General features: G+C 68.2%; 1 protein-coding gene across 1 annotated transcript in view; it reads left to right on the top strand.

The window, feature by feature from the left end:
- The window catches only part of GPC1 (glypican 1), a 30,312-nt gene extending 17,529 nt beyond the window's left edge, over nucleotides 1-12,783 (top strand). Inside the window, exons 2-9 of the mRNA XM_022568138.3 lie at nucleotides 4,681-4,839; nucleotides 6,908-7,299; nucleotides 7,897-8,062; nucleotides 8,777-8,907; nucleotides 8,997-9,116; nucleotides 9,216-9,349; nucleotides 9,710-9,885; nucleotides 10,249-12,783. Of these exons, the coding sequence (XP_022423846.2) occupies nucleotides 4,681-4,839; nucleotides 6,908-7,299; nucleotides 7,897-8,062; nucleotides 8,777-8,907; nucleotides 8,997-9,116; nucleotides 9,216-9,349; nucleotides 9,710-9,885; nucleotides 10,249-10,484 (1,514 nt within the window). The 3' untranslated portion in view covers nucleotides 10,485-12,783. The remainder of the gene's footprint in view (nucleotides 1-4,680; nucleotides 4,840-6,907; nucleotides 7,300-7,896; nucleotides 8,063-8,776; nucleotides 8,908-8,996; nucleotides 9,117-9,215; nucleotides 9,350-9,709; nucleotides 9,886-10,248) is intronic.
- The last annotated feature ends 254 nt before the right edge of the window (nucleotides 12,784-13,037 follow it).

Genomic DNA, 13,037 nt, shown 5'->3' with positions numbered 1-13,037 from the left:
CCTGGCGAGCCTGAGGGGCGGACCCCTCCCGCCGAGCGCAGAGGTGTCGCAGCCGACACCCCTCAGTTTCGGTCCCCGTGCGTGACGGAGGCTCCGCAGCGGCGGCAGAGGGCCGCCTTGGTGATGCTGTCACGTGGCCGGAATGGTGGAGGGGCTTAGGGCCGGCGGAGAGGTGGCCGGTGAGGGGTAGAGAAGCGCGCTGGGAGCGGGGCAGGAGGGGTTACGGGTTTTGTTGCCGCGTTAGGAGCGGGGAGGATGGTGGTTGAAATGTCCCGTCTGAGGTGGGTCTGAGGCTGCCCCCCTGCATGGACTCTAGGTGCTCGGGGTAACCCTGCGACAGAGACTGGCCAGGGACAAACGCTTCTTGGTCGGAGCCGTGGGGGGGGGGGGGCGGGGTGAGGAGATGAGGAAAGAAGGTCCGGAGCTCGGGTTGTGGGCGGTGCCCAGGGGACCTCGGGTTATTTGTCCAGTGCCCCCCCCAGCAGGGTCCTGCAGCGCCCACTGGAGCTGGGAGGGGTCCAGGAGCAGGAGTGGGCATGGGCAGTTGTCCCAAGAAGGGTCACGTGCTTGGGGAGAGCCTTCTGCACGCCCCACCCCCTCAGCAGGCCAGCTGGGGTCCAGAGCTGAGAAGAAGGGAGGGGTAGGGACGCAGCCCCCTAACTGCTTTTCCAGACCTGGGCCTCTCTCTCGTGTTTTGGAGGCCAGGGTGCCTAGAACTGGCCACAGAGCTGCATTCCAGCACCGTCCTGGGAGGCCAGGGCGGCTAATTGCCTACACCGAATTGCCGAGAGTATTCTAGGGGCGGCAGGATTTGTTGGTGCAGAGCATCTGGGATGTGGCTTTAAAGGCAAGTTGAGCAGGCGGTCTGCGTACTCCTGTGTGAGCTGCAGAAGCTCTGGAGAGACGGGCTTGGTGTGGCGCCATCTTCCCTCTGCAGCCTCCTTGGGAGGGCTCTAGGGCCACCAGTCAGGAGCGGCTGCCAGGCTGGGCCCGGACAGATGAGGTCTGCATCCAGCATTGGTGATGGGGATCCCTGTTGGGGTGGGGTCTTGGGCTAAAGCACTGGGTCTGCAGAGCCGGTGGGGGGCCTGCTGGGTGGGAACGCCATCAGGAGGCTGCTTGTGCCCTTAGGAGGGCTGGGAACTGCGGCTGTGTCAGCAGCTGGCAGGAGGTGTTTAAGCCATAGGCTGATGGGACTTACTGAGGAGAAGCCGGAATCTGGGGTGCCCCCCGGAGGTCTGAGTATGGGGGGAAGAAGGCGGATACGTGGTCTGCCATCCAGCAAGAGAAGGAACTGCGGGGGGGGGGGCGGGGTAGGAAGCGAGTGCAGGTGTTTTAACCTGGGGAGGGCCGCTGGGGGTTTGGAGACTTGGGACCGAGGGGCCGGGCCTAGAGGAGAGGCTCTAAAGAGACTGGGGATGGGGGAGCAAACCTGCCATGAAAGAGCTTCCCCTCTTCCTCCCAAAAAACCTGGGATCATGAGAGGAGGAGGTGTCCCAAAGGCTGAGGGAAGGGAGAGTTCTAGAAGGATGTAGTCTGCTGTTGAAAAAGCAGCAACAGACTGAGGAAGGAAGGAGGGGCCGTCACTGGCCAGCTAGGGGAGAAGCCTCAGTGCAGATGGGAGGGGTCAGTGGGAAGAGGGGCCAGGCTGATGCCTCCCAGTGGGGAGGGGAAAGACTGGAGGGTGGGACTGGGCAGCTCTAAGATGGACAGGATGCCAGCCATGCCCTCCTGCCTGGCCCGAGTGCCCCCCTTTCTCCAGGCGTTTAGCCGAGAAGAGGTGAGGGTTTGGGGGTGGAGGTGTGAAATGACGAGAGGGGGATTTTATCAGTCTGCCTTGCACACTTCCAGGGTCAGGGAGCTCACCTCCCCTCTGGCAGGCCCCACCCCCCTCCAACCGTTCGGCTTAGATCAGGGAGCAGACTTGCTTTTTGGGAAGGTGCCCTGCAGAGCCCACCTCTGCCCGGCTGATGTCCAGGACCGACAGATGACCCGCGGGCCCAGGCCGAGCTGGGCCAGGGCCTTGCCCACGGACTAGCAGCGGCCACCGCGTCTGCCCTGCCGCGGGCTCGGGGAGCCTCAGCCCAGCCTGCCCGGGGCCTCAGGCCGGCGCCCGGGCTCTGGCTCCGTGTCTTCACTCCCGTGTGTGTCCGAGGAGGGAGGGAGGGACGGGGGCTGTGCTGGGGCGGCCGGAACAGCGCAGGTCACCGGGCTGGCTGGACGAGGTGGCCAGGCGGGGCTGAGGGGGCGCCACAGGGAGGCGGCGGGGTGGGGGAGGGGCGGGGAGGCCAAGGCGGGGGTTGGGGGGGGCGGCTCACGGCTGTGAGCGGTGGGTGGGCCCGACACTGTCAAGGAGCCCACCGGAGAAAAGGGGGTCCTGGGTGTTTTGTCCTCGCCTCTCTCCTGCCTGCAGGAATGGAAGGTTCGGGAAGGAGGGCGGCCAGCTGGGGAGGCCACCTCGACAGCCTGCACCCTCCTGCCTCTCCTGCCTGCCCGCTGCTGCCCCGTGACCCATCCAGCCTGGCCTGGGTGCCTGTCACAGCTGAGCCTAGGCTGGCACCTGCAGCCGCTCCCAGCCCCAGGGCACGTCCCCAGTTCAGCCCCCGACCCCCAGCCTGGCACCACCACGGCCCGCTGGTCCCAAGCATTAGGGGAGGGTCCTCGCCAAGGGTGCCCTCCCGGCCCCTGCCAGGGGGAAGGCGGTCAGGGCCCAGGCCCCTCCTGGCTGGGTGCACACGGCCCTGTTGCACAGCCTCCACCATCAGGGAGACGGGTCCACTGTCTGCCCGGCTCTGCCAGCTGGGACGCCAGGTGGGGGACCCTCGTCCTGCTCTGTGAGCTGCCCCCTGCTGGCGATGGTGCAGGGCCACGGGTCAGCGTCAGCAAGGGCAGCCGAGAGGAAGAACTGTCTCTGGGGACGTCCTCCGGTCCCAGCCCTTCCCTCCTGGAGGTGCCCGCCCACCCCACCCCCCGAAGGAAGGAGGGCAGGGATGGGGGCGCTTACTCTGCCAGGCCCTGGGGAGCCAGGCTCTGTCCCTCCAGCCCAGCTGCTTCCCGTGAGGCCCGCACGTGGCCAGAAAGGCCTGACTCAACCCGGGGCAGGGGGCAGGTCCCAGACCCCTGACTCCCCACCCTGCGGGCCTGGGGCTCTGCAGGGCATAGGCACACGAGCTCCGACATCTACCCCACAGCCAGCCCTGTTCCAGGGTGGAGGCCACAGCGCCCCTTAGACAGCAGGCCCTGGGGGCAGGTTTGTGAGGCAAAAGGGGGAAGGGGCTGCGCTTCCTGCCTCTGCCCCCCGCCCTCCTTCCTCCCCACCGAGCCTCTTTCACCTCCCTCGAGTGCCACTGGAGTGTGCAGCGCCCTTCTGCCCCCTCCCACCGCGCCTGGGGCACCACTGCCCTCTCCTGGCTGTTACACTGATGGGCACAGAGCTGCAGACAGGCCATAGGGTGACTGTCCTCTGCACCTGTCCCTGCTTCCCCAGGCCGCTGCCCACCCTGCAGCCCCCCACCCCTCAGGGCAGCCTCGGGACCCAGAGAGCTCTGCCCAGGCTGCTCCACGACCCCCTGCAACCGTGCCGGCCGCACCGGGCGGGCCCTCGACTCCAGCGCCACACAGCCCCTGTCCGGGCCAGACCCCTGCGTCCACTTCCCTCCGCGCCCTGCCCCGCTTAGAGTCAGGAATTGCGGCCTGGGGGGCTGTGAGGCAGCCCAGTGGCCGTGGGGGCCTGAAATCGAGCGGCCTGAGCCACTCGGCCCCTGACTGTGTGACTTCAGACAGGAACCCTCATCTCTGCCAGCCTCGGTTTCCTGGTCTGTAAAGTGGGTTCACAGCACCCACCTCAGAACTGGGACCAGCACAGTTTCAAAGCGCCCTGCACCACGAGAGTGGTGGAGGCAACCTCAGTCACGTCCTAGCGCTGCCGTAAGCAGCAGGAGCCCGCGCCCGGGCGGCGGCACGGGGGTGATGGGGGCTTTGAGGGCACAGGGGATGGCGCACACACCTGAGGGGGCTCGGTGTGTCCTGCCAGGTGGGTGCGGGTCTCACAGCAGGGCCCCAGCAGACTTGTGCCCGGGCTGTCCTGACGGGGTGGGCCTCGGCCTGGGGGGCCACTGCCTCTGGCCGGCCCGGAGCTGTGGGTGGGTGGCCTGCAGGGCCTGCTGTCCTCAGTGGGAGCTGGCACCCCGCACTGGGGTCGGGGAGGGGCGCCGGGCAGGCCTGGGCACTTCCGCTGTGAGCCTCGAGTCTGGCAGCCCCCCGTGCCCTTCACGCAGGACCTGAGGCCTCTCTGTGCTGAGGTCCAGGCGTGAGCTGAGCTGCTCAGGGCCCCTGGGGCGGCCCTCCTCACACGCAGGGGGCGTGGAGGAGGGCTCAGCCTTCCGCACTCCTGCTCTACACCCATCCCCACCGGGGCTTGCCCCAGGGGGCCTGGAGGTGGGATTCTGCAGAGGAAGCCCTGCTCCTGTGCCCTGTGCTGAGGGCTGCACGGCCCACCCTAGGCGCTGCCCCGAGCCGGGCCTGCCTTCCCCCCACCCTGGCAGGCAGCCCCACCTGTGTGCCGATCACGTCCCCTCTCTGCAGGAGAGCCCACCGGCCGCGAGGCCCGTTCTCCTGGTGCCCTGCCCCCCAGCCTCCCATAGCCCTCCTCTCCCTCCTCACGCCAGCCCCTCCCCACAGGTGAGCACCTGCGGATCTGCCCCCAGGGCTACACCTGCTGCACCAGCGAGATGGAGGAGAACCTGGCCAACCGCAGCCGGGCCGAGCTGGAGACGGCGCTCCTGGACAGCGGCCGGGCCCTGCAGGCCACGCTGGCCGCCCAGCTGCGGGGCTTTGACGGTGAGGGGCTCCGGGGCCGCAGGACACTCACGGCGGGGGGCTGGGCACTTGGGGACCTCTCGCAGTGAGGCAGGGTCAGAGGGGATGTAGTAGCAGAGCACTGGCCGCGTGCAGGGGTCTGAGCAGGGATCCGTGAACTCTGGGTCACCTGCAGGTCTCCGTGCACCCCGAGGCATGCACGTTTGGGGAGAGCCAGCCTGTCCCTTCCATCAGGCCCTCAGAGGGGACCCTCTGCCCTCCAGAGCTCTCCTAGGCACCTGCCACTGGCACTGGCCACCAGGCGGTCTGGAGCTGGGGAGCTCAGCGTGAGGACTGATATCGGGGGCCAGGCCGGGGCTGCAGGGTGCTGGGTGGAGGCACAAGGAGTTCGGGGCCCCTGCCGTGGCCCTCGAGCCTCCAGGTCAGCTGTGTGTGTCAGTCATCTATTCTCAGCCCCTCACCAGCTCTCTCGTCGTGTCTGGGCCCCTAAACAAGGGATGGCGGGATGACGTTGTGACGCTGACAGCGGGCACCTCGGAGGGGATGGCGGGCGCCGGTGGGAGGGGCCCCAGAAGTGACAGCTGATGTCAGAGCCTGCACAGCATCCATTCGGGACACTAATCTGTGTTAAAAGCGATTCCTCTTCCGCTTCCAGGCCCACTTGTGCCCCCCCAACCCGAGAGTCCTTTCCACCTGCCCCTCTGCGTGCCGCTTCCCGCCCCGCGCCTCAGCCCCACTGTCGTGCCTGCTCCGGCTGCCCCCGTGCCTTGTGCCCCGGGAGCAGTCCTTACCTGGCCACCAGCGGCAGGGGTCTCAGAGCCTTCGTCTGAAGTGCGCCTGGGACCTGTGTGTAGCAGGGCCTCGGGTGGCTGTGTTCCAGGACGCAGGGCCCACGCTCACGCGCCACACCTTCTGGGCCGGCTGCCAGGGTCCTGGCTCAGAGCAGGACCCTGCTCAAAAGATGGGGCTGGGGGCTGGCCGTGGGGTTGGAGGCCCCACGACCACCCCGTGTGCTGCTGGGCTAGCGATGAGCTACAGACTGCCCGTTTGGGCCGGAGGCTGGCATGGGGACCAGGACCCGGAGTCCCGCGGCGGGAGCTGGATGGGAGCTTGGACCATCCGCTCCTTCCCACAGTTCCCTCCTGGGGAGCTGCAGGGGCACAGCCGGAGCTGCGGGAGGGTCTTGGTGGGGTGGGTGTAGACACGGGTCCGAGAGCCAGAGGCCTAATGTCCACCACGCCTCAGAGCAAAGCCAACCTGGCCGTGTGTCCCTGGACACCCGAGTTTGGGCCTGTGTGGGGAGGGCTGGCCACAGCTCTCGAGGAAGCGTCTGAGTGGACGGTCTGTGTGCTTATGGACCCTGCTGTCTCCCTGCTGAAAGGGGCGGACGGCGTTAGGAGCCTCGTTCTCAGCTCACGGGGCCCAGAGGTATTTCCCTGAAACCACAGGGGTCTGCGGCCCACGCTCATGCCCCGCCTCGGCACCCCGCTCTGAGACTCTGGGTGCATCCCGAGGGCTGCAGAGACCCTCTCCAGACCCTCAGGCTGTCCAGCTTCCAAAACCAGAGAGAGGGCATCCAAGAGAGATAAGGACGGAGGGGGAGGGCAGGAAGCCCAGGAGAGCCTCAGAGGTGGGCAGGGTGGAGAATGCAGAGGCACAACCCCAGGGCAGGGGGCCTGGCTGGGTGACAGAGAGGCCGGGAGAGGGGGAGGGACGCAAGGAGAGCTGCTGGGAGGGAAAGCAGGCGAGGGACGCCCTCGGCCTTCTTCCCCCAGTGGGTCCCACCCCGACTCAGAGCACCCTCCTGCCCCTCCACACAGACCCTTGCCAGGTGGGGGGCACTGAGGCACCATGTGTCCCCTGCTCAAGGCCCAGCTCAGAAATGGATTCTGGATGCCCAGGCCCCGGGCCAGGAGGGGGAGGTCTCAGAGCCCCGTGGGGGCGGGCACCCAGGGCCCTTGCAGGCTCTGATGACTCTCAGAGCACCGGGGGTCCCCGGCAGAGCCCCCTTAATGCTGGTCGCGCTGCAACAGCACGCGGGGTGGGCAGGGGGCTCCGGGAAGGCCTGACGCCCGCCTCCCGTGCGCAGATCACTTCCAGCGCCTGCTGAACGACTCGGAGCGGGCGCTGCAGGAGGCCTTCCCCGGCGCCTTCGGGGAGCTGTACGTGCAGAATGCCAAGGCCTTCCGCGACCTGTACGCCGAGCTGCGCCTCTACTACCGCGGCGCCAACCTGCACCTGGAGGAGACGCTGGCCGAGTTCTGGGCCCGCCTGCTCGAGCGCCTCTTCCGGCAGCTGCACGCGCAGCCGCTGCTGCCCGACGACTACCTGGACTGCCTGGGCAAGCGGGCCGAGCCGCTGCGGCCCTTCGGGGAGGCGCCCCGCGAGCTGCGCCTGCGCGCCACCCGCGCCTTCGTGGCGGCGCGCGCCTTCGTGCAGGGCCTGGGCGTGGCCAGCGACGTGGTCCGGAAGGTGGCCCAGGTGCGCGCGGAGGCCCCGCCCCTGCCGCACGTCCCCGCGCCCCACCCCGGGGCCCTGGGCCTCCCGGTGTCCCCTTCCACCCCCAACCCGGGCGGGTGGGAGGATCTGGCACGCGAGCTCTGCTCGGGCCAGCGATGGCCAGGCCGGTCCCCGGCAGAAAGGGAAGGGAAGAGGGCTGCGGCTGGATGCTGAGCCAGCTCCAGGGGTCAGGTAGACGGGAGATGAGGGAGATGTGTGCTCCGAGGCCGGGGCGGGGGATGCCTGGCCCCGTCGGGCAGCTCGCTCGCGTCAGACCCACCAGCGTCGGGCGTGGGACGGCATCGTGAGCCACCTCCACCCCCACTGGGGTCCCTAGCGAGTCACCCCCAGCCCCAGCCTCCATCCATTCAGCTGCGTGGTGGGCGGTATTCCCGCTTCCCTGGGAGGGTCCGTGACCGCGGTGCCCCGGGGAGTCGCGGCACTGTGAGTGTATCGCTTATTAGACGGAGCCCCACCACGGCCAGCAGGCCTGCTTGGTCATCTGAGAAGGACCCGGGCGCGCCTTGCGGGGCTGCACACCTGCTGCGGGGTGGCGCTCAGGCTGCCTTGCCTCCCCAGGTACCCCTGAGCCCGGAGTGCTCACGGGCCGTCATGAAGCTAGTGTACTGCACCCACTGCCTAGGGGTGCCCGGCGCCCGGCCCTGCCCCGACTACTGCCGCAACGTGCTCAAGGGCTGCCTGGCCAACCAGGCCGACCTGGACGCCGAGTGGAGGAACCTTCTGGGTGAGCTCCCACTGCTGCCACCGCCTGCGGGAAGGGGGGTTGGGGGCGTGCAAAACCGGGCCTGTCCTCTGGAGCAGGCGGTCCCTGGGGCGAGGAACAAGATGCCCCCTGAACGTCCCGAACAGACTGCAACGTGGGCAGCTGCCCGGGAGGGAGCCCTGCGGGGTCACAGTCCTGCCCTTCTCCACTGAGCGCGTACGTGCCAACACGTGCGTGAGTTAACGTGTGCGTTGCTGCCCTGGGGTGGGCCAGCTCTGAGGTGTGCCGACGTGACGTGGGTCACCAAGCAGCTGTGCCAACACAGATGTACCACAGTGTGTATACCTGCTGCTGTGAGGTGAGCCCGCGTGCATCCACATCGACACACGTGGGCTGATGGGAGGGCTCAGCGTGCCTGTATACCGAGATGTGTAAGTTCTAACGCGTGCTGACACATGGGCCAGCCCACATTCGTGCTGAGACACGTGCTAACGTGGACGTGTGCTGGCATGCCTCGAGCCAACGTGAAAATGTGTGAGATAACATAGGCATGTGGTGGGCCAGGTGTACGTGTGCCGACACACACAGGCGCTAATGTGTACACGGGCTGGCCTGAAGTGAGCCGACATACAGATATATCGTCTCGTACAAGCTGCCGTGTGTGTGGTAGCACGTGGTGAGCCAGTGCGCGTACGTACAAAGCGCCCCCTGTGTGTGTGCTCACGCCCGTGCCAGACTCCATGGTGCTCATCACAGACAAGTTCTGGGGCCCGACGGGCGCAGAGAGCGTCATCGGCGGAGTGCACTTGTGGCTGGCAGAGGCCATCAGCGCCCTACAGGACAACAGCGACACCCTCACGGCCAAGGTGCGGGCAGGGGCGTGCAGTGGGCGGGGGGGGTAGGCGCCCCGGATACAGCCTCGTACCCTTCCAGGACACTTGCGTTCTCCCCCCAGGTCATTCAGGGCTGCGGGAACCCCAAGGTGAACCCCCAGGGCCCCGAGCCCGAGGAGAAGCGGCGCCGGGGCAAGCTGGTGCTGCCGGAGAAGCCACCCGCGGGCACGCTTCAGAAGCTGGTGAGGGGCCCCTCAGCCGGGCAGGCCCCGGGGGGAAGCGGTTGGGGGTCCAGGGCAGGCTGGGCCGGGGCGCCCAGGGGCCTGACTGCTGCCCTGCAGGTCTCCGAGGCCAAGGCCCAGCTCCGAGATGCCCAGGACTTCTGGATCAGCCTCCCGGGGACACTGTGCAGTGAGAAGTTGGCCATGAGCGCGGCCAGCGATGACCGCTGCTGGAACGGGGTGGCCAAGGGTCGGTAGGTGCCCCCTGGCTGACACACTCCGTCCCTCCTCCACGGCCCCTTGCCGGTCTGGGGCACCAGCTGTTGTGTGCATAGGGCCATACCTGACGCGGGACACCCAACGGGACCGAGAGCTGGGATGAGGGCTGAGTCCTCGCCCTGTGCCAGCTCCCCACAGCAGGCGCCGTGCTCAGCGCATCCTCACCCCACTGCAGTGGGGTCTGCACGGGCTCCCGTCGGCCCCTGGAGCCTCTGGGGGGGGTCTCAGGCTTGCCACCGCCCTGACGGGGGGAGGGGAGTGGGCAGGCATGCTGGGGCAGTGCCCCTGTGCGGGGAGCAGGGCAGTGACCCAGGGCCTGCCTTCCCGGCCTCCAGGTACCTGCCCGAGGTGATGGGCGATGGCCTGGCCAACCAGATCAACAACCCCGAGGTGGAGGTGGACATCACCAAGCCCGACATGACCATCCGCCAGCAGATCATGCAGCTGAAGATCACCACCAACCGTCTGCGCGGCGCCTACAACGGCAACGACGTGGACTTCCAGGACGCCAGTGAGAGCGGGGCCCAGGGTGGGCCTGGGGGCTGAGAGCCGAGGGTTGGTGCCGGAACGCCAGGGAGCACCCCCGGCCGGGGAAGGGTGCAGCGGATGGGGCCCTCCCAGCCCCCGGGCCTCCACAGTGGCTCTGAGGACGCTGCCACTGCCCGGTGTGGTCACAAAGTCCTCCTGCCCCTTGTCCCCAGGCACAGTTGTGACCCGGCCCGGACGTCCTCCCAGCCTCGGCAGGCCCAGGGGGTTGGGGTGCTGTGGTCAGGGTGGAGCTGGCGTCACTGGCCCGCGAGGCCCAGGCGGAGGGACGCGGCTCTCGGGGTCCCCAGGGCTGGGCGGGCCCTCTGGAGCCGCCTCTTCTCCCCAGGTGATGACGGCAGCGGCTCAGGCAGCGGCGAGGGCTGTCCCGACGACGAGTGTGGCCGGAGGGTCGGCAGGAAGAGCTCCAGCTCCCGGACGCCCCTGAGCCACGCCCTGCCCGGCCTCTCTGAGCGAGAGGGTCAGAAGGCGTCGGCCACGGGCCACCTGCAGCCCTGCACGCACCTCCTGCTGCTCTCCGGCCTCCCGCTGGTGCTCTCGGCAGCCAGGCCCCGGTGGCGGTAACTGCCCGGCCCCGGGGCCCGAGGCCAAGGACTGACTTTGCCAAAACTCGAACCAGACGGTACAGGAAGGGTCAGCGAGGAGCCGCGGCCGTGACTGTGCTGGGGGCCGGGCGAGGGGCTGTGCCAGCCACCCTGGCTTTTAGTTTTGTATGAGGCCCTCAGGTCAGCAGGGAACGGCGTCCCCAAAAGCCATGCATTTCAGGGACCTCGGGGATGCCGGTGCCGTCTCTCGCCCCCAGCTCCTGCGCCATCGTGGCAGCACCAGGGCCTGCGAGGAGGCGGCCCGAGCAGAGTCCTGCCGGAGCGCGAGCCGCGCCTTCATCTCCCGCCTGCCCCGCCGAGCACCGGGGGCTCCAGGTGTCTGAAAGCCAGGCCCACCCCCAGGGCCCAAGAATCCCTGAGAGGGCGTCGGGGTTCCCGCCGTCTAGGGTCTAACGGGGCCTTTGAGATCACGCATGAACCTTGCCCCCCCCCCCACCAGAGCCACCTCTCAGCTGCGTCTGTGCGGGGCTGGGCCGCGGCTCCTGCCCATCCACATGGGCCCGCGGCCCACACGGGGACTTCGGGCTGTGCGGACGCGCCACCTGCCATTGTCCTGCCCCGTCTCCGCCCAGACCCAGGGCCAGTCCCAGCTCAGGGCGACACAGGCCAGGGCTGCAGGTGACCCCTGGCTGTCACCTGGCCACAGATATGCTGGGTGGCTGGTGAAACTTCAGCTCAGGGCCAGCGAGACCCGGCTCTGCAGGCCGGAGGGACATCCCTTCCCTGACCCCGCCAGCTGCAGGGCCCGGGGAGCTTTGACAGTTAAGGGCTTTTCCAGCTGTGCATACTCTGCGAGCGCTTCCCGTCCTTTCACCTAGAGCTGCTTTCTCAGCTCCTCCCAAAATGCTTTTGAAGGTCCCGGGCGACCTTCCGTGGCCCTGGGAACTGGGCCCACCCCCGCTCACTCAGGCTGTCCAGGCCCGTCCGTAGACCTGTGGGCCCACCCTCCTGGGCCCTACCCTCTGCAGGGCCTGGGGAGGGGCTGGCGAGAGAGGGAGCTGGGCAAAGGAGGGTGGTCCTTGAGGGTCTGGGGGATGTTGAGCCACCATGGCCAGGGAGAGTGGTCCGAACCAGCCCCCGGGCCCTGAGAAGGCTGCTTCGCGCTGCTTTGCTTTTCCTCACGGGGCTGGGGGGGCCCCTGGCCACTGGTTAGGGCTTCTGGGGTACTGCCCTCCGCCGGCAGCTCAGCCTCACAGGCACACCCACCCCATCATAACCCTGTCGTGCCTGGGCAGGGGGCTGGGCCTGGGGCCTCCTTCCCCGCGAGTGAGGGCTAGCTGAACTCTCAGGGGCTCTGGGGCAGTGACCACCCGTGTGCCAGGACAACCGCCCTTGAGCTACACACGGACGGCCCCGGAGCGGCCTGCATTCCGGCCCTGCCCTACATGCGTCTCTGGAAGGGGCGGCCCTGCCACGGGCACTGGCCAGGCGGCGGCCAGGCCTGCCGTCCCCTTGTGCTGCACGGTGTCAGCCGGTGGCGTGTGTTCTTTGAGTCCTCGTGTGAATAAAAGGCTGGAGACCGCGTGTGGCTGCAGTGATCCCACTGTGCTCAGCCCGGCTGCAAGGGTATGCCGTGGGCCGTGCACAGCAGGCCGTGGCTGGTTGGGAGGTCAGGAGGGGCTCGGACACAGATCGCGCCTGGCGGTGTGGCCCACGGCTGCAGAGTGCTGTCCTGCCCCCGACCGGGGTCCCCCCTGCCGTCCACCCTCACCGCCCCTGCTGTGTACACACACATCCAGACACGTGTCCCAGGAAGGTTCCCGTTACCAGTTCCTGCCAAGTAGCCTCAGAGATGCCCAGGAGGTCAGAGCACGGGGACCAGCGTCTCCTGAGGCCGAGCCTGGCGAGACATCCTGATGGTCCAGTCAGCCCCCAGTGCCACAGAGAGAGCCCTGCCACACCTGGCTCCTCTCACCAGCGCGCGGACCCCTGCCCAGCCACGCTGCCCTTCCCCAAGCAGTCCCGTGGGATCCCTGAGTGAAGCTGCCAGACCCACTTTTGCCCCCGGGGGGCCCTGCCGCCCCACCTGGACACCGGCCTCTGCAGCACGGCACTGCCAAGTGCAGGGCCCGGCACCTCAGCCAGAGGCTGCAACACAGAGGCGGCAGCCACCAAGGGTCACTTTATTTGGGTGTCGCAGCCCACAGTGGCTGCCGGTCAAACGTTCCGCAAAGCTTCTCTTGTCTCCTGGGGCCCTGGACCACTGAAGGACCAGCAGCCAGGACCCTGGGCCCCGTGAGTACAGGGAGCTGGGCCCCGAGCATGGGGTCAGGGGGGCCAGGCGGCGCACCCTGGGAGGGGAATGCAGCTCCACGGAGGGAGTCCTGCAGGGGTCACAGCTCCTGCTGGGCCTAGGGCGAAGCTCAGGCCTCCCTGGACACCTGCCGGGCAGCAACTGCGTGCTCACCCGCCCACCCCTCCACGAGTCCTGGGGTGGTCCCCGTTCCTGCTGGCCCAGCTCCTCCTGGAGCCCTGTATAGGCAGGTGGGCGCCCAGACGCTCACTCGTGACT

Source organism: Delphinapterus leucas, chromosome 8, assembly GCF_059928025.1.
Source record: "Delphinapterus leucas isolate spDelLeu-1000000601 "Yukka" chromosome 8, BTC_Dleu_Yukka2, whole genome shotgun sequence".
Taxonomy (NCBI): Eukaryota; Metazoa; Chordata; class Mammalia; order Artiodactyla; family Monodontidae; genus Delphinapterus; species Delphinapterus leucas.
Note: the sequence above shows the minus strand (reverse complement) of the source record. Positions and strands in the feature narration are given on the sequence as shown.